General features: G+C 36.1%; 1 protein-coding gene across 1 annotated transcript in view; it reads left to right on the plus strand.

Annotated features, from left to right (window-relative positions):
- The window catches only part of Syx1A (Syntaxin 1A), a 483,435-nt gene extending 470,965 nt beyond the window's left edge, over positions 1-12,470 (plus strand). Inside the window, exon 10 of the mRNA XM_090369620.1 lies at positions 12,088-12,470. Coding sequence (XP_090225746.1) covers positions 12,088-12,168 — 81 coding nt within the window. The 3' untranslated portion in view covers positions 12,169-12,470. The remainder of the gene's footprint in view (positions 1-12,087) is intronic.
- The last annotated feature ends 8,356 nt before the right edge of the window (positions 12,471-20,826 follow it).

Below are 20,826 nucleotides of genomic sequence, written 5' to 3' on the forward strand. Positions count from 1 at the left end.
AAATTTGTTTTCAAAAACATAAGTTTTTAAAAACAGAACTTGATGAATACCTTCTTAAATCTCCTTATCTTCAAATCTGATTCCATACTACATACTGAAATATACAGAGAACCCATGGATGTAGGAGGCATTCTAAATTTAACATCCAATCACCCCATCAGCACAAAAACTGATGTTTCAAAAGGCTTTATCCTATATGAAATCAAGCTCTCAAGGATGAATCAATGACAAGAAATTCTTCCAAAAAAATTAACCATAAAAATCAAGGATAAATATTTAATCACCGAGAAACCCCCGATTAACCCTAATAAAATAATATATAACCAGTAGCAGCAACTGATTTCAACTGTGAATGGCAATTTTTTTTTAACATTACTTTTCCACAATTTCTCAACCTTTCAAGTGATCAGTGATCACCAATATTGATCCACCAGTGATAGATATACTGGCTTATATTATTCATCTTTGGGAAAATCCGATGAAAAAATCTGGTTCAAACACTAGCAGTTGCTCTTGACATTTCTAAGGCTTTTGATTGTGTTTGGCATAAAGGTCTTCTAAACAAGCTCCCATCTTGTGGATTGCCAAATGCTTTTTTCAATGGTTACTGCCCACTGTAGTTGATGATAAACACTGTATACATATTGTACTCCCAATATAAGGGATTTATAAGTTGAACAATGCCATGTCTATGATATCTCCACAATGTCTGCATTAGATGAATTGCCAGTACATCAAATTCACCATATTTACTTACTGTGCTCGCAACAATGGTATATGTGCAAGTATACTTGCACCTGTTTTTACTCTTAGTAACCCTAACAGAGCCCATGTATTTGCTTGTTCCATGAAGAACCCCAGCAGGCCTTAAAATCCCCGACACCTCATTTTCAAGGCTGCTTCATGATCCAATTGAAAAACGTCAAGAATCACGCCTCTTCCTGTGGCTGCTGTTAATCTCTCAGTCCATGTATCCACAGTCTATGAATTTTCTGACCAATTAACACTGCCTTGGTGGCATCAGTAAATATTGTACCCCTTCTATTCAAGTGTAACCCATCCTTGTAACAAGAACAGACATGCTGAACAAAATTCTACTCCATGAGCCTGGCAATCTCTCCAGGAGCAAATTGATTGACAAAACTTTCATCGTGCACTCCCTCTTATCATGTCTGGGAAGAATTGCAAACAGTTTCAAATTTAATTGTAACTTGTAACTTTTTCTCAGTATTATCCTATACCTGCTAACCTTTTGTGCCCTTAAAATATGATAGATAGCTGCTCTTTGACATCATTAACTTTTGTCAGACTTATCCTGGTTGTATTCCACTTATTCCTCGGTCCTTTTTTTCTCAAATGACATTCAGATTTATAGACAAGATCACATATCACTATCAATGATTACTCTAGTTCCTACCTTAGCATCTCTTATCATAAGCACATTGCAAATATTACTTCCTCCACATAAAAAAAATGGCTTTTCTTTTTCACTCTTAGCATTACTTTACTTCAAAAAACTACTTACTCTGTATAAATCTAAAATCCACCCTACTATGGAATATTGTTCCCACAGATGGTGCCCCAAAACATTTCCCAAACTTCTAGACTTCAAAAAAGGGCAGTCAGGTTAATGACCTGTTGCTTGTGAAGTCTCTCCACTCTTATAGACATTCAGTTTCTGCTCTGTACCCTTTTCTATAGATACTTCTATGGGCACTGTTCTTCTGAATTGGCATTTGCAATTCCCCTACACCAGTCTGAACATATGCTGCAACCAGTCCATTCACTGTCCAGCTTCCAGAACCAACTTTTCCTCTTCTTGTATCCCACCTACATCCTGGAACAGCCTTCCTTCACATGTAAAAATTGCAATCTACCAAAATTCAAGTCGGCTTGGATAAAGAAAGCCTGCACGAGAACGACAAGAAACATAGGATAACTTACGCGGAAAATTAGCTTCCCAATACGGCACTCTAGCGCTGCTCACTCAGTAAACAGACGGTAGGTGTTATCGGTCTGGAGCAAAGTCGAGAACGATATACTGATTGACAGGTAGGCGTGGCAAATTACATGCTGATTGGTAGTGGGCACGACAGACGACAAGCTACTGTGTAGTCATTGGTTGGCATTATGATGTGTATTTACCAGTAGGTGCTGATTGACGTTATGATACGTGTGTATTATCCCCACTCATGCGGATACACACGTATCCGCATAAGTGTCTATAGAAGTGTAAATAAAAGTACAGTTATAAAAAATTAATATTTTATTAATAAACAATTTATGCACTAGTCCATTCATGATTCTAAAGAAAAAAAGGCTAGGTCATAAAAAAATTTATTTTTTTATGAATGGGGAGGGGTTCAAGCTCCCGTGGGATTCAAGTCAAGATAACCTGACCTTTTTTCACCATTACAGTAAATGTTAGGGCATGTGCAATTAGGACAAGTTACCATTAGTGCTGCTACAGTGATACTAAACCGATGTTATTGTGTGTTATGTTCGCGCACCAATCAGCACATTATTTGCCACGCCTACCTGTCAATCAGTATATCGTTCTCGACTTTGCTCCAAACCGATAACATCTACCGTCTGTTTACCGAGTGAGCAGCGTTAGAATGCCGCATCGGAAAACTAATTTTCCACGTAAGTTATCCGACGTTTCTCGTCGTTCTCATGCAGGCTTTCTTTACCTTTGCCGGGCTTGTTTAATCATTTAATTTGAAGTTTATCACTGTATGATAGTGACAAAAAAGGGTTTTTTTTTAATCATTATTTTAATAAATTATCTTATTCATTGTAAATAAACACTCTCAAAAGCACATGAGACTATGAACTGGAACTAGTCTTGCTCTGGCACATTCATCCATCCATCAATCCATTCTTCAAATGAATGTAGAAAGGAGTTACAAAGCATCACTATGCACATGCATTGCTTATTTGCTATACTTACACCATGAGGGCCCATTTTATACTGGCATATTGCTTTTAGCTTTTGCCTTGCAAATATTATATAACATTTAAATATTTACAGCATCAGTTGTTATAAATAAAAATAAACACAATTCAGCAACAAATATAAAAATACAAAAAGGTATTTATTTTATTTTTACAGTGTTATTATGGCAGTTCCATGGCTTAATGGCACTTTATAGACAGCTGCCACTGATATAACTATTCCATACCTTCCCCAAATTGGTGAGTATATATCAAAAATTGCCAACAAATTTGCATCAGCATCAGATACACAAAATCCATTTCCATAAAAAAAATTATAAAGCTTTTCCCATCATTCCTGCTTTAAAAGCACCTAACAACACAACAGAACATTTCCACCAATATTTAGTGCATAGACTGCCAAACATTATTTATAACAAAGAAAGAGAAAATACTAATCAGGTTAACACATGGCCATATAACTCAATCTGGTCCTGCAAACCACACCTGGGAATAAAACCATAAGTGGTACTTTTCGAAAACATCGCTTTTAATGATAGACAAATACAGCTGATGCAGAATGCTTTTAGCACATATTTTTTTTATTAGCATAGTAAATACAGTGGAACTTTGATTATCCATGTCCCAAGTGCCTAGTGAGTGATCACAGCAATTTCCAAAGCGATATGAACACATCTTTTAATTTATATGTATTTGACATTTATACAAACTGAAAAGTAGCGAGTTATGTCATTCCACGCCCTCATGGTTAGCATAGTTGGTATAATCACCATCCTCCCCACACACAGTGGAAAAGACCTGAGTTCGAATACTGTCCAGGGATACTTTTACTTGATTTAGGTATAAAAAAAGGTACATTTAAAGCAATTGCTGTTGAGTTAGAAATATATATTACATTCAAATTTGATATTCTGTGGAATGAACATGCATGAACATTCTGTGGCATGCAGGATTAAATTTATATATTTATTTTATATGATGCAAAGAAGTAAGCTTATACAGCATTAGCAAAAAAAATATAATAATAAATTTTTACCCACTTCATTTGCATTCTTCTAATAATATGTTTAACTGTTCTTTACATTTATTCATACAACCCCCCTCCCCATCTCTATAATATTATGTATAAGTTTATTCCAACAATCAGTCTCTGGCTGAAGGCAAACTTCTACATATCCATTTGAATTTATGTCCCCTTTGTACGCAAAAGCAAAAGTAAAAATGCTATCAACATTTAGTTCACCAACCCTTTTAATAATTGGGTGCACATAAAGATGCCCAGTTTCCATATGTATTATAGTTTATAGAACTCAATTCTTGCTCAGTAAGAATACAGTGTACTTTGATAACATTATTTTAATATGATTTAATAAGATTTTCTTGGTAAAATCAAATTTGAATGAAACTGGTAAAAATAAAATATGGAAAGCATTTTATTTCAATAAAATTTAGGCTGTACAAAAGGTACTAGACCATAAAATAAAGTAAAAAAAGGCTTATTTCAAAATCTGCAGTATGCTAACCACACAACATTTTTTATTTACAAGGAATGACCTAAAGGCACTATATCCAATATAGTGGACCCATACAAATTATAGGTTTGCCATTCATACACTTAATTATTATAATTTTCTATGTCCTTCATTACAATGGTCAATCTACATATAGTAAGTTTGCCACTTGTAACTCATTTGGAGAGGTCAGGGTATAGGAGACTTGCAGAGTACTTAGGTCTCTTCAATCAAGTAGTTGGCTAATCTCACATGGGGGAAGGGAGAAAGAGAAGGGGTTTCTCTTCCCCATTCCATTGGTTATCCCAGATTTCTCAACCTGCACAACATGCAAATTGTCCTATGAACACACACACACACACACAGTCACAACAGGACAGTGATCGTATGAAGTAGGAAACATGAACTGGTGCACGGTGACCAAAGTAGTTGACTTGCCAAAAATCCCTAAAATAACCAATTAACCATGCCTTATCTAATGTGGGCTAGATGTTCCATTTTGGTTTGGCCTCAAAAATGTAAATGAATAGATGTGCATGGAAATCTCTGCATGCACATCTATTCTGCATGAGAATATGCTTTTCAGTTCAATTTTCCAATCAACTGTAATTTGCAGTGCTCGCCTTCAAACAAGGTTGTTCTTTGATTTAAATAATCTTTTAACCAATACTGTAATTAACAAGGAAACAGCTGAATTGTCAGTCAGACTTGGAATGCTGCAAAGCATATCAACTTATGACAAGGAGAAATTTCATGTCCATGGATAATTTACATCTCTATGCTAATATTCCATAGCTGTTTGTGCTACCACACGTTTCCTGTGTCTGCTGCTGTAAAATGCTATGGTCATTTGACACAATAGTTGGAAAATATATTTAAGCAGTCACCACACCTTTTCTTGCTTATTGCAAAATATACATTTTATATATCATCCTGCCCATGGTATTATTGAAAATAGGGCACCAGCTCAGGGATGCTAATTAGCTGAAGTTTATTAAGGTGTTGTTTATAAAACTTTTCTTTAGGAACAGTCGTTTGTTTCCTGATAGGAAGTTGCTTTGAGCTGCACAGTGCTCAGTAGCACCATTCAACAATGCTGTTTTCAGTTTAGTTTTGGTTTTTGTGTCCGAGTGATTGATTTCAGCTCACCATGTAAGTAGTTTCAGCTTCTCATTTTTTTTTAAAAAAATGGCCTCAAAGAGATGTGTGATTCAGTGTTGGCTGTCATTTTAGCCATCTTTTAAACAAATAGCTGATTAACCACTATTTTAAAGTAGGGCACTACCAGGACAACTTGTTGAAAAATCAAGTTTGTTCTATTGTGGAAATTAAGACCATTGCACTGTCCGTGCAGTTTAAACTGTTTTTGCAGCCAGCAAGATTAAAGGACAAAATAGTACTGCACGCATCTTATAAAGAGAGAAATGTCACTCTTTTTACATGGATTCTTAAAGACAAATGTGATCACTGATATAGGCCAAAATGCTTTCTTAATATTTCTGGGCTTTAAAATGGTGATTATTTTTGTAAAATGTGATGGATTTTAAAGTGTCAGATTTTACAGTTTACTGTATTTATAAACTAAATATCCTAAAGGTTGCTTTTCTAATAATCAGCTGCATAGGCTGAGTAATAAATGAAATAAAAATTTTAAATCATACTCATTCATTTTATCAATATAAACATATTAAACAATATGTATAAAATAATACGAGTAGTCATCTTTTAGATATGTATCCATATTGCAATCATACATTGGTGTCCAAATGCTAAATGCTAAAAAAATTTACTTGATGGTGCTCTGTTAAACATTCTGTGGAAAAATGTTAAAACCCAATTATATTGAGTGTGAGGAGATATACAGTACTTCTATTTTTACTATGAATCATAAGATCGCAACTACCCAAAAACTAATGGGCCCAACATTACATAGCTTACGATTAACAATGAGCTTTCACATTGTTCACAAGGCTGATAAGACCTTGTGATAATATAGAATTAAGGGTAACATCTATTATTTTTCAGTACTCACTTCCTTTGTGGCCTTGTTGTAATAAATTCCACTCTTCTATAAAATCATCCATATTAAAGAATGTGGTATGACTAATCCTGAGAAAATAAAGATTCTGAATAAATATTAAAATAAAATGCACCATATAATAATACTGTATAATGATAAATGAGATGAAATATATATAAAAGTGTTACAAACATATCAATATGAATCCTTCAAAGGCAACTACTTCCTTTATCAACTGTAACTTATTGTAATAGTAGTAGTAGCGTGTGACGCAAGAAAGCATGTGTATGAGCTTATGCAGCATCAGCCAAAAAAAAAAAATTTATAGGCCTTATAGTAAATATAATGCCTATAAATAACCTTTGCCCTCCACACATGCCCATATCCTTGAAATAACATGGCCAATGTCAATATTTAATATTTTAGTATTTATTTTATTTTAGAAGAAAGCCTGTATTTTTGAGTTGGTATTCTTCTGAATTCTTTAATATTGATAATAATTCTCCACCCCACCACCAAGGCCTTTTTTAAGATACACAAACAGATCTTAGCATGTGGTGGGTTCTAAAAGGACTTGATGTTGCCTCAGTTGAACTCCATGCAGCATTTCTGATATTCTCACTAAATTTCAAGTCTGGGTACCTGGTTGACTGTTCCGTTCAAAGAATATCCTTACTCTGAAAGAATTCATCATCCAAGCTCTATGTGGATAAGTGTTGTTATAAAAATAAATTCAGGACCTGTGGCACCTTTGAAAAGCCTTGCATAGGACTCATCCCTATACCTTTGAGCAATCAAGGTGCTCAAAGGATCTTTCCCTATATCTTTTAGCAGTCCAGATGCCTCCCTCAAAGTGTGGAGATTGGTGAAATCATTCATCATAATTGCTGATTATTTATTATATGTGTTGTTACAAACTAGAGAAATATACAGGTAAACTTATAATGAAAGACAACACACTCCACTACATAAAAATATTTATGAATATTTTTATTGAGCTCATTTTCCCCTCTCCATTTAACCACAATTGCCATGTGTTGGCAGTTTTACAAAATTCATCCAGTTGGTGTTTACAATTAAGCCAGTCATCTAATGTTCCTTCATAGTTTAATTGGTTGTTACCTTGATTTTTCACTCAGTGGTGTTATTTTTAATTATACATATAATGGCTAGGCACTATATGTATAACTGAAAGTTAAATACTGATTATACATGTGCTGTATTTATAAACATGATTTCAGGACGATAAATGGTTAGCTAATTGGACTTTTATACCAAGTCACTATTCCCACACACCATGGCATGGAGTCAACAAAGTGTTGACTGTATTGACATTATCTGTATTAATGTTTAATTTCCTGCTAGTGACCATGTTGAGGCTCCAGAAGATATATATATGTTATTGGTAATCATGGAGATTTTTTAATGATTCAGTGTCCAGATACCCTGCCCACCACAGAGCCCAAAGGGATGCCCACTGCCCAGCAAACAATAAAGGTGTTTGAGAGTAGGATTCCAGGGCTATACAAGCATCCTACCTTCACTTCTGCTAGGCTGAATCCTGTCCCATGGATTGTGAGGGTAGAGGTGTGGCATTGACATGATTTAACCTTTCAGGCAAATTCACTAACCAGTTGACTAGACAATCCATCTCATGATCTCCCATCTTGTCAAAGCAGTGACCAAAATGATGCATTGAAGCTGAAACCCTCAACAACCAGATCCCCTTTTCCAAATTTCCACAAGTTCCAATGTACAGTAAGCACATCAGATTCCTATGATGTTGGCTGAAACCTAGGCTATGGGTATTAGAGCCAAACAATGCTAATCTGGAGGACCAGCAGCATCACTGAGATCCTCTTACCACATACAGGTATTTATATTGAGGGGCATACATATTTAGTATTCAGATCAGAAATGTTTTAATTGTTAGGGGAAAGCCTTAGCTACTGAACAGAACTAACTTCAGTAGCTAATTCAAAAGACCTAAAGTTTTTTTTTTTTTAGCCATTTTAATATAAAGGTTGGATCAAAAATGTTACACTATTATTATTGGCAGCCCCAGGTATTTTACTGCCCATAGCATACCTGAATTTTACTGCCCCTTTAAGACACCATTTATTAAAATTCTTCTCTATAGTTTCTTCTTTATTGACAGATGGTCTAGTTCCTGGAAAATATGTTTCAATTTAATGCAATTCACATGATGAAACTTGGAAAGTGTAAAAGGACAAACAAATCTAAGGAATAGTGACAAATGGGCCTGGAGTACTGGGGTCCATAGTTTAACAGATATTTATTTAAAGTATACCCAGTAAAATAAAATAAAATAAAATATTTCCAGAAGCTTTCGGAACTCGTGTCCCTTTCTCAACTGACAGAATTTTTAAAATACATTACAAGCAAACTGTGGCACGTTACTCATTCGTCATTGTTGTAGCACGGACGTGTGCTGCCTTGCGCCAGTGATCATCCATCAATAAAACGGTTGTCTCCAGGATTGGATGTATACGCATGCCTTTCTGGCGATTTAATGCCTTAGGGTTGTTCATTATGTTTAGTGACTCTAGCCATAGGCGGTGGCGAAAGTGTCGCGCGTGGTCCACTATCTCAAAGTCGCGCTTGGGGTCAAGATCGTGGTTGGTAGCCCAAAAATGTTCTGCAAGCGCGGACTGGTCAGTTTCGGCAAGCCGGATTGCTCTGTCGTGTTCCGTGAGGCGATCCTGGAGACGTCTCGATGTCTCACCTACGTAGCAACTGTTACAGGCCCTACAGGTGATACGGTACACTACATTGCTGCGTAAGACAGGTGTGACAGGGGTCTTCACACTGGAGACAAGTGAACGTAGGTTCCTACCTGGTAATTGTACACATTTTATGTTGTAACTTCTCAGGATCTTCGAGATACGTCCTGACACTCCTGGATAATACGGAATGTAGGCGGATGATATGCCGACTTGCTTCGGAGGTCTTGGGTTGGAAGTAAGTTCTTGTGCCTGTAACAAGCATCTGTTTAGTACATGGGATGGATAACCGCATCTGGTTAAGTCCGCCTTCACACGGGAGATCTCGTTACGTCTAATTGTGTCGGTGCTGGAATGGCTCCAGGCCCTGGAGAACAGGGTGCGGGCAGTGCTACTGAGATGGCTTGGAGCGTGGCCGGACCCGTAGTTGGTGAATTGACCGCACCACATGGGTTTGCGGTATACTGAGGTCTCTAGATGTGGGCCTACGCGATGCACTAGCACGTCCAGAAACGGGAGCGAACCGTCCACCTCTGATTCTACGGTAAACTTGATGAAATTGGATAGAGAGTTGAGGTATTCTAGTAGTACCGTTTCAGAACCACGTGGTATTATGGTAAAAATATCGTCGACATATCTACACCACGTTGTAATAGGTGTAGGTGGGTTCTGGTGTATCTGCTTCTCCAGATCTTCCATGGCGATGTTAGCTACTACGGAACTGACAGGGGCACCCATAGCAGTGCCATGTACTTGTTTGTAGAGTGAGTCTTCAAAGGTGAAGATGCTGCTAGAGAGGCATAGGTTGAGGGCGGTACAGATGTCATCAGTGGATAGTGACGTCCTGGATTGGAGGCTTAAGTCGCTCTCAAGGAGCCTTCTGGCGCAGTGCACGGCCTGTTGGACGGGAATCGAGGTGAATAAAGAAACCACGTCAAATGATGCCATGACAGAGTTATCAGGGATTGAAATGTCCTTAATGGTGTTAATGAATTCACTGCTGTTTTTAACGGTGTGAGATGTATTACCTATAAGAGGCGAGAGGAGGCTCGCGATGTGTTTGGACAGTTCATACGTTGGGGCACTGCAGCAAGACACTATAGGTCTGAGAGGAATACCCGGTTTATGGATCTTTGGTAATCCGTAGAATTGTGGTAGTTGGCAGCCAGTAGCACGCAGAAGGTGGTGAGTCGCGGTCGGGATCTTCTTATCTTTAAGCCATGCGTGGACAAGTTTATTAACATTTGCTTCCAGACGTTTCAAGACTTTAACGGGAGGATCAGGTAGAGGTTCATATACGTTAGGATCGAGTAATAGGGCCAAGGCTTTCTCTCGGTAGGCTGATCGGTCCAGCACAACAGTCCGGCGCCCTTTATCAGCAGGAAGTACAACGATGGAGTTGTCTTTTCTTATAGATGACAGGGCGGCACGTTGGCGGTGGTTGAGGTTTGAGCACGTTTTTCGAGTGTTGCGGAGGACTGCGGCAGTCTTGAATCGGATCTCGTTGGCAGTTTCTTCGGGAAGGTTGGTAATACTGGCTTCTATGCCCATAGCGAGCTGTGTGATGGGAGGTTTCGATGGTATAACGGCGAATTTCATACCGTTTGATAAAACACTCAGCTGCTCATTGGACAGTTGTTTGTTACTTAGATTCAAGACGAAAGAAGTCGTGTCGTCTGAACGAGTGTTCGTCTTTAAGGAGTTAGTTTCTATGCTCAAGTTTATGAACTTGCGCTGTTGGCGTAAACGGTAGGTATCCGAGGTCTGACTAGCCCGATGGCAGATGGTATGTATAAGGTTTGTAAATAATGTATTTGCTTGTAATGTATTTAAAAATTCTGTCAGTTGAGAAAGGGACACGAGTTCCGAAAGCTTCTGGAAATATTTTATTTTATTTTATTTTACTGGGTATACTTTAAATAAATATCTGTTAAATCTAAGGAATATTTTCATATATGTCAAAAATTTTTATTTTCATTTTTTTGATCACCCCTAAATTTTTCTACCCAAGCTAATGCTTCACTGACTTGCCCCACAATCCAGCCCTGATTATTATAGAGACAAATCAAGCTAATCAATTTTATTACAAGCTATTGTTTGTCAGTCACTGCCCAATTTCATACTGTTCTGTATACCTTGCACTTGCATTCATGCGATCAGCACACCAAATAGCAAACTTAATTTGCTCAAAGCAGTGTACAGAAAGTGGCTATACCTTGAAATATGATGACTTTTTATAGCTTTCATAGTTGAGGTTTTATTTTTACCCTACACTTAACCATGTCTACTTCATTTTCTACACCATTTTGCACATTGTGCAAATGTGTTGTCATTGGGTTGTTCAGGTCCTCACATTATCAACATGCCCACCAAGGCAACCCCAGTCACGGTAAAAACCATGGTCTGGGTAATTATTCTTTAAATAAGTGGCAGCATATTTCTCCATTGAAGAAGTGCTTTTTATTTAGAGTAGTGCAATTCCAAGGTAACTTGTGGTGAAGTGCTTCTGCAATATGAGATCGATACACTAAGTGGCAAACCCAGTTTGCTCAAAGCTATGTGCAGAAAGAGGCTACACTCAATATCTCACTTGGGTAGCTCAATTAATATTCCGGGTGACAGTAACATTTATTATGTTAGTTAACAGAGGTGATTACTTTTTTTTACCATCATGCATACATATTTTTTTAAATGAGAATTATATTTTAATTAAGCTATTTCCAAGAAGTTTTAAAGATAATAATTATATAAATATAATTTAGATGTTACTTTATGCAAAATAACTTTACAGTGTTAAGTTAATAAATATTTTACTGATTATTTAATTTAATTCCATTTTTTCTTTAACTTGCAGAAGAAAATCATGATCATGATTTGTGTGATCATCTTGGTGGTGGTGCTTGTCTCCACTTTAGGTGGTGTCCTGGGGATCTAACTCTGCTTGCGGTGCCCTCTCACTGGCCTCCCTACATCTGCTGCAGTGGCTACATGCTCGGGAGATACCCTCCATTTCTCTTTCCACTACTGTGGGTTACCAGTAACTTAGTTCACTAACGTATTACTAGGTGGCTGGCTTTGTAAGGTAGTACTGCCCCGTAAATACCGATGCTCATTTACCGCAAGATTATAAGATTTTTCTGTCTATAACATCTGGAGATGTACAATGATTAAAAATTTTATAACAGTTTGAATAGCTTACTGTAATCTGTGCTGAATATTCATCAGCCCTTGTATATATATATATATATTTGTATGCGTGAGTATGCAAGATGAGAAAGAGTATAGGTGCACAGATGCATATACATTAGAATAAAATTATTTTAAAATCAAGAATAACAGTTGTTTTGTAGGTTTTATTATTGCTGTGTATATTCACTAAAAGTAAATTCTTTGAAAATAAAAGAAAATGTAAACAAATTTTAAAATTTGTATCTTAAATTGTTAATAAACAGGCATAGATTATTTAGATTTATTCTGTAGAACATGCATCATTAAATTTTAGTTATAGCCATACATATATATACACACACCTAAGCTTTGACATGAAGTGTAAAGTTACAGACTGTTATGAAATAGTTATATTTTTGAATTTTGACAAATAATCAGAAATAATAACTCATTTGCAAAATTGGAACTCTGTTTTGTTAAAATTTAGAAGCTTTATGTATGTTGATAGAAGATATTATCTTTGTTGAAATCAACAGTTAGCAATATTCTTGGAGTTGTAAATGTCATAAATTTTGCTATAAATCAAAATGTTGTATAGTTCTGGGGTTGAAAATGTTTCTTAAAATTCATTGGCAGCAGTGTAAATAACTAAAACGTTCTTTACTTTTAACTTGATAAAAGTTACTACTAGTTTTTAAGTATATATACCACATGTGCAGTTATTAGGTTTATATTAGTATGCTAAAGAAATGAGGCTAAGAGGGGGTGGTACTACCTTAACATGCTGCTTGTGTGTCTACTGATACGAGTTACCAGACCTCTCTGTCTCCCCTTTTGCAGTGCCACTGTGAACATATTTATGTGTGTGTGCATGTGTGTGTGTGTGTGCGTACATATGTATATCTTTGCATCTCTGTCTGTATGTACATATGTATTAGGCTGAAATTTTTCTTCCTGCTTCCTTCCCCGTGTATATCTCAGCAGCTTCTCGTCTCTCTCTCTTCCACCATCGTGACCTCTCTTCCACTGCCCATAACGCTAGTGGACTGGCACTAAGGAGACCCCTGTAGGATGTGCATGATAGAAAAAAAGAAAAGACTCCTGTTGCAATAATCATGCCTCTTTATTGAAAGTTATAGTGCTATCTCTTGATTATCTTGAAAACGAAGTTTCCACAAAACTCATTATGTACCTTGTCTTTTTGTGCATGTTCTACAAAGAGAGATGTTGTGGTAATGTTTTTCTTCACTTTGCAGACTGCACAGGTATTAGAAATAATTTTATGCTACCAGACAAAGATATTCATCTTTATATTATTTGACTGGAATGGTATGGCGTGCAGAGTTGGAGTACAACAACCAGTTGCACATAATACTTAAAAATTTGTTGAAAAGCCTACCTTATCAAGTAAAATTGCATTTAAGCAGTAAAAAAAAAAAAACTATAAATATTGGTATATGAATGTTTCAAAAGAAAATTTAGGTTTTTAAGATAAATTATTCTAACTGTGCACCTCATACACAAATGGTCAGAAGGTGGCTCTAGGCCATGGACTGAACTTCAATTTTAAAGGTCCTTTTTTTAAATCTCATTGTTGTTCTAGTGGCAACTTTCCAATGGTAGGCATAGCCAGGTCCACAGACTAATTGCCCCATCACACTGTGAGTGTAAGTGTGCTGCCATATCATTCCACACTTTGTGTACATATATTGTAAATACTAGGAATGCACTTAATGAGCAGTGTCAAGAATTGCCTAGACTTGCTTAGTATGCAGTCCCCATACTAGCAAGATTTTGCTCTTTTAAAATGTGGGCTAAAGGACTGCCACTGTAAGGGACTGATTCCATGAGGATGCTTGTTGCTAAGCAATATATTCCTTTTGGAATTGCACAGTGATATATATATATGTACTGTAGCAAAGAACACATGTTAAAGTCATTGATTAATGTGGCCTATCTCATTAGGATAATGCTTTATCTTTGTTTCTTTTAACCTAATCAAATTTTAAAAACTTGTTCACTCTTCTGCTTGATAATTCTCTTGAAAACTTCACAATAGTTGCAGTGTATGTGTAAAATTTTAATATATTCTCTTCTGATAATTGAAAGCTTTATTTAACCAGGAAGTAAAGGGGGAAAAAATAGTATCATGAATGCAAAATTCCAGTTGTGCTTTAACATGTGTTCAAAATTATTTAACAGAAAACTGTGGTATTATATATAGGTCCTTTCTACTTGTCCATTGATGCCACTTAATAAATGTCACTGGCATTGATGATCTGGTGATATTTAATAACATGTGATAATGCTTAATAAAGCATATGGCAGTATATCATTGTCTGCAGATTATAGAGATGCTAGCATAAGTATAGTACTTTACATTATTACTTTTTCCAGTAGTTGGGAGTTAGAGTTTCTATTAACCAGTGTGTTCCTGTAATTTATAGCAAAATACCTGGAAAATAAGGCTGTTAGTCACAGAAATTGTTAGTCCTTTTACCAAACTTTGCATTTCTAACATATCTTTTCTGTTTGTTAACACTTTTAACTGTCAAAATGCAGAAGCAAAGGTAATTTAATTAATGTTACCATGTTATTTGGATTCTCAAATATGGTATGATGAAATTTTCCTTCTTAAGAAACAAAAATCTGTAGCAACGTTGTCAAAAACAACAATTTGGGCTGTGGTATCCAACTCTATGTTAAATACTGCAATTGTACCCTTATTTATTTTCAGCTAAAAATTATAAAACTTTTTATGGTTTAATTATGGCAAAGAGTTCAGTTAATTTTAACTATACTCTATAAAATTCAGGGTATCGTATTTTCTTCTAATAATTATGCAAATGGCATATCTAAACCTCACTCTAAAAGAAACTAATATATAGAAAGTTTACTATTTAAACTACTTATGTACAAAATGCTTCAGCTCGGAAAGTCATTTATAGCAAATACAGGTTGGATCTCTTGAGAATATTATTAAATATATATAAGCATTTAACAGTAAATAGTTTGTACATGGCTGTTTGCTTCTGGTAAAAAAAAAATAATAAATAAATGATGTTGCCATCTGTTTAAGTTGATGTGTTAATATATACCCTGTTCAGAGAAGACGAAATGGATGTTTATTTTTCCCTACAAGAACTGTGTGCAGAAGAGTAACTGCACTGTTATTTTCAGTGACTAAAAAAAGCATCTACATTACTGAGTCAATGAACAGTGCCTAAAGGAAAGTAGTATTTAAATGTTTTGATGTGAGAAGTGTCGTAAATAAATTAAAACAGGACATCTCAAAGTTTTTTTCATAATCAGAAATTTGTTAATTTTTGTGGCAAATATGGCATGTGGAAAGGACACCATAATCAGGCTATTGAAATACTTGAAATTATGCAGAATGTGGCAGACCCATAAAGAAAATACTTTTTTTTATTATTTAACTTTATGATCATTGAGTGAGGTAGAAACCTTGTTGGCTGTTGTTTGTTAGCTACTGAAAGGCTACATCAGTTAGATGTAGACTGTGCTCTTTGACATTATGGGATATTAAACTTATAATGTATCTAGATATACTCATGCCTATTTGATCTCACTTTTAAGTTATATTTTTGTTTTCAATTCAGTGGATATATATATAACGTGTGTATTGTGCCTGTACTTGTATGTATTACTAAATACTGCTCATTTCATTGTAAATACACTGTCTAGCATACTTTAGTATTCACATGTGCCTGCCACATTCTCATTGAAAGTGACTAGGATGGTTCTGTATAGTACTGAATAAAGCATGAAGAACAATTTCTTTGGCAGACTGATTCATAAATCTATAAGGTATATCTAAGTGTTTGTGATGTAACAATTTGGCTGTTTTGGCCTCTCAAAGTTACAGATCAGTTCAATTTTCCACATTTTTCATGTTAGGAAGGATTGTGACACTTGTACTTTTTTTTTTTTTCTGAACCATATAATTGTAGACGATCCATTTCTGTATCATAGGCTGGTCTTTCTCGATGGAATGAGCAATAAACAAGTTTAGGGATGGCTAATGTGGTGTAATTCCTTCATATAATAATAAAATACAGTGTGTTATTTATTATAACTAATATATCTCATTTTTTGAGATAAAAATATGTTTATATCATAAAATAAGCATGCTTTGTGTTTGAAAATTGGAAGTATACAACTTGAAAAAATGAATTAATTTAATCATCAGCCAGGATAATACCTAATTGCTTCAGAATTAAAGTACTGAATAATATAACAGTCTATCACTTGATAAAATAATGGAACAAGTTAACACAGTTATAAAATGTTAAGGAGTATATTATAAAGTATTTCAATTATACAGATTAACAAACAAATTTTTTAAAGCTATTCAGATGCATTCATTTAAATATATGGAGTGATTTCTTTATTCAATGAACTTATCAGTTGCTTATGAAATAAAAATAATCATAAAAAATCATACCTCATTAATAAATGAATCCTCTGCACCTGGGTACAGAATGTATATCACATTTTTGTTTCACTATGATAAAAATATATGATAAATTAAATTATCAAATGATGTTAACTTCCACGATCTTGAAATTGTGTTAAGTGCCAGAACAACTAAACTATGAAGCATTAGCATACTGTGTTCTGTTATTGCATGTGTTCTTCAGTTGGTCTGTTGGATGAACACCCCAAGTTTCTGGAAGAAAAGCCATGCAATCCTCACCTGGGACTGACTAACTCAGCCATGCTATGAAAAATTCCATAATTTCTTGGGTTGCTGCAAGACTTCCAGAAAAGGGAAACAAGCATAGGGGAGATCATAAGTCACTTAATAATATAGGTACACATGAGTACATATGCACTGTGCAGCTACTTTATTAGGACCATGAGCGAATAGTGTGTTGGACTGCTATTAACCAAATAATCGCTCTAATAGTACAATGTGCCAATGTCATTCAACAAAATGTGAATATAAAATCTTGCTGGTGGACAATGCTTTTCACAGATACTCAATGGATTGTAATTTGAGAATTGGGCTGGCCAGGGAAGGTGTTTGGAGTCTTCCTCGTGTTCCTCAAACCATTCTTTCACACATTGGCACAGTAAACAGTTGTATCGTCATCTTGAAAGTAACCCTGTCCATAAAGGTACACAAGCACAACGCTGCTTGGCATACAGTGGGATGGTTACAGTGCCTCACACAATTTATTCCACATGCAAACTCTTCTATTAGTGGTAAAACATTTTTTTACAACTATTAGTGAAAAAAAAAACATAAATTGGGTAAATTACAATATTTCATAAAATATAAAATACTAAAAACTGGATAAAAAGGTATATTTAATATAAAATAAAATAAAGTACACTGATAAAATTAAAATTGAAAAATTATGCTGCCAAAGGTAATAAAAATTATTAAAATTAGAGTTAAAAGCAGTACACTGACTCTTCACCATTAAATAACATAGCAGAATCATGGCTCAGTACATGATTCTGCTGTTACTGAAGAATCATGAGAGTTATCCCATGTGTACAGAGACCAGAAATGGAGGGAGAATTCAGAGAAAAACCATTCATCTGACCCAAAAATCACAGCCTCAAACACAGAATAAATACAGACCTCCCCCCTCCCCAAAAAAAAGTTCTGTTAATGGTGTATTCTGGAGGCTTTCAAGTCATCTCTGGTGCCAATACCTATGCTTGCTATGCTATGATCAATGATGATTGCATCTGCTGGAGAAATTTAGTAAGTTCCCTCCTAAAGGTGCTCAGCCATAGTAGTTTACCTTATCTAGCAAATGGTAATGCTCTTACATGCCCCCATGCAATCTTTAAACCTGCCCATGGACTTGCCTACATGACAGTCCCCACAATCCAGATATTTGATCTCATATATAGTTATACTTTTGTCCTCAATAGGTACAGAGTCCTTTATTCTGAACACAACTGCATGCAGCCTGTTCTGGCAGCCACACACATTGTATCTGACAGGTTCATAATATCACCAAGATCCATTTCTGCTAAGCCCAAATAATATGGAATATAACGGTGACAAGTAAATGCTTCTCTCCATCTTGCTATACCCCCCCTCCTAGACACACTTGTCCAAAATCATCTGGAGGTAGCCACACTTTCAGAGATCCATAATCTAACCTCCAGTATATCATCAGAAGATGCATGCTGCAGTGGGACCAAACCCTATCCAATAAGGCCTTAATTGTCCCATTCTTATGTGTTGACTTGTGCCATACTGCAGTGCGTGTACTGACCCCAGTACATGAACTTCTTCTTATAAACTTTCATCTTCAGTCTAGAGCCATTTTTAAAAACCAACATATCAGGGAAAGGAAGAATATCCTCTACCCCACCCACCTATGAAGTAAACTGAATGAAAAAAGAAAATGCATATAAAAGAAAATTGAGAACTTCATCTTATGTGCCCTCCCTATAACGGCAAGCACATATTGTCAAAATAGTGTTTGCATCATGCATGGTGTTGGGGGGGGGTGAAATGGGCTTCCAAAAAATACTAAACTCCAGCTCTTACATAGCTAAATTAGCAACAATATCACTAATTGGGGAGTCCATAGCCACATAGCACATTCATATAACAAAGTGATTCCAAGGAGAAATAATTAAACACTTACAAATATCCTCCACACTCAAGGAGGTCTTGTTCCTCTGTGTTCTTACATGCTACTTTTGGGAGCTAAATCTTAAAATTTCTGTGGGAGACACAATTATCAATGATCTTTCACATACATACCAGCACAGGAGGTGGCTCCAAAAGCTTTCAGATTTGTTTGTCAGACCATACAACACCATTAACAGAGTGGCCTTCGTGTATTCATCCCATGGAAACATGGAATGAATACATGAAGCTATGATCTTTAGACAAGGTGAAGTTTCAATCAGCACATTTCCAGGCCATTTCTGTCATCCGAGATCATTCATTTCCATCGGGTAGGGAGGCAAGCGTTGCTTATGAGTGGCAGTTCAAGAGGGCGCCAAAAATTTTTTCGATATTGATTTCTGATTGGTTAACACTTATCAATATTCAAAATTTAGGGTGGAAAATTTTATTTTGCTTACTGGCAGCACATAGGAACACAGTGCCACTGGCTTAACATCAAAGCTTGAAGATGATACAATAGCTGACAGAGTAGCTAATGACAGTAATCGAGGTAAGATCCTGCAAGCAGATCTAGAAAAATTAGGCAAACTGGCTGAAAATCGATTGAATTTATTGACAAATGCATGGAAGTGCATATGGGACTCTTGTGGGTAGCACAGTTGATTGAATCTCCATCCTCCCCACACTGGGTGAAAAAAAAAACAAAAAAAAAACCTGAGTTTCAGTCCTGTGACGCGAGAAATTTTTATCATCCCTTTTCACAATTTGGCTGGCTAGTCAGTCTCAGGTGAGGGTGGCATAGTTTTTTCTCCAGGAAACTCGGGTTTTTCGTCCAGCAAACAGAAAAACAACCAAAGAACAGAAGCGATTTGCTTACAATATACACAGTGCAATATGGCCTAGTTGCTGATGCTCCTAAAACCCTACTACAACAACTACATATGAGTAGCAGTAATCCCCGATTAAAATACCAACTGCGTAGCCCTACACAGGACGGTGGAAAATGCAGAAGGCCATGGGGGGGGTTATTATGCAATCAGTTATGAAGTTCTCTGAGTAGTGCAGACAAGCTGCCAGGATGACCTAAAACAACAACTAGAAAATAAAATTTTTGTTCAATATTTCATACAGATGTCAACAAAATTGATTTTTTATGAGGAAATTAAAATGTTTAGAACCATTGTATCCATCAATTTCATATGTCTTGAAGTACTCCAGTACATATACTCCAAGAATTTAACAGAGTTGTACCTCAATATTACAATAGCTTTAAGGATATTAACAACTCCCGAGACAGTAGCTTCAAGTGAAAGATCGTTTTCAATTGAGCATGAATTAGCAGATAAATTAAATTACGATGATATAGTGAGTGATTTTGCGGCACAAATGGCCAGGAAAATGTATATGTGATTTTATTTATTTCCTTTTTTTGTGCAATAATTGTGAAAGGAGGGGCTTAGAGGGGAACAAGTATCCTGTGTATTATCAGACACTCAGCCTAAAACACTGATTGATCCAATATCTCTCTATTACAGAAGATTTAGGAGAAGTCCGGTTGGCCTGCCTCCCTAAAACACACTCATGCACACCTTCTCGATGGTAAGCCCTGTTACGTCACTTAGGTGGCAACGAACGTGTAGAGTGGTTCTCTTCAAGACGCCTGGTCAGTGTGAAGAGGAAAAGACCAAACCCTCCAGCAATGAGAGCACAACAATACAAATGGCCCTCAGTCCCCAGCAGCTTTCACTCTCCCTCTTACGGCAGCGAGAGGATCAGAGTGGAAGCAGAGGGGGCTAA

This window comes from Mastigoproctus giganteus, chromosome 3 (assembly GCF_048544385.1).
Source record: "Mastigoproctus giganteus isolate SK-2022 chromosome 3, ASM4854438v1, whole genome shotgun sequence".
Lineage (NCBI taxonomy): Eukaryota > Metazoa > Arthropoda > Arachnida > Uropygi > Thelyphonidae > Mastigoproctus > Mastigoproctus giganteus.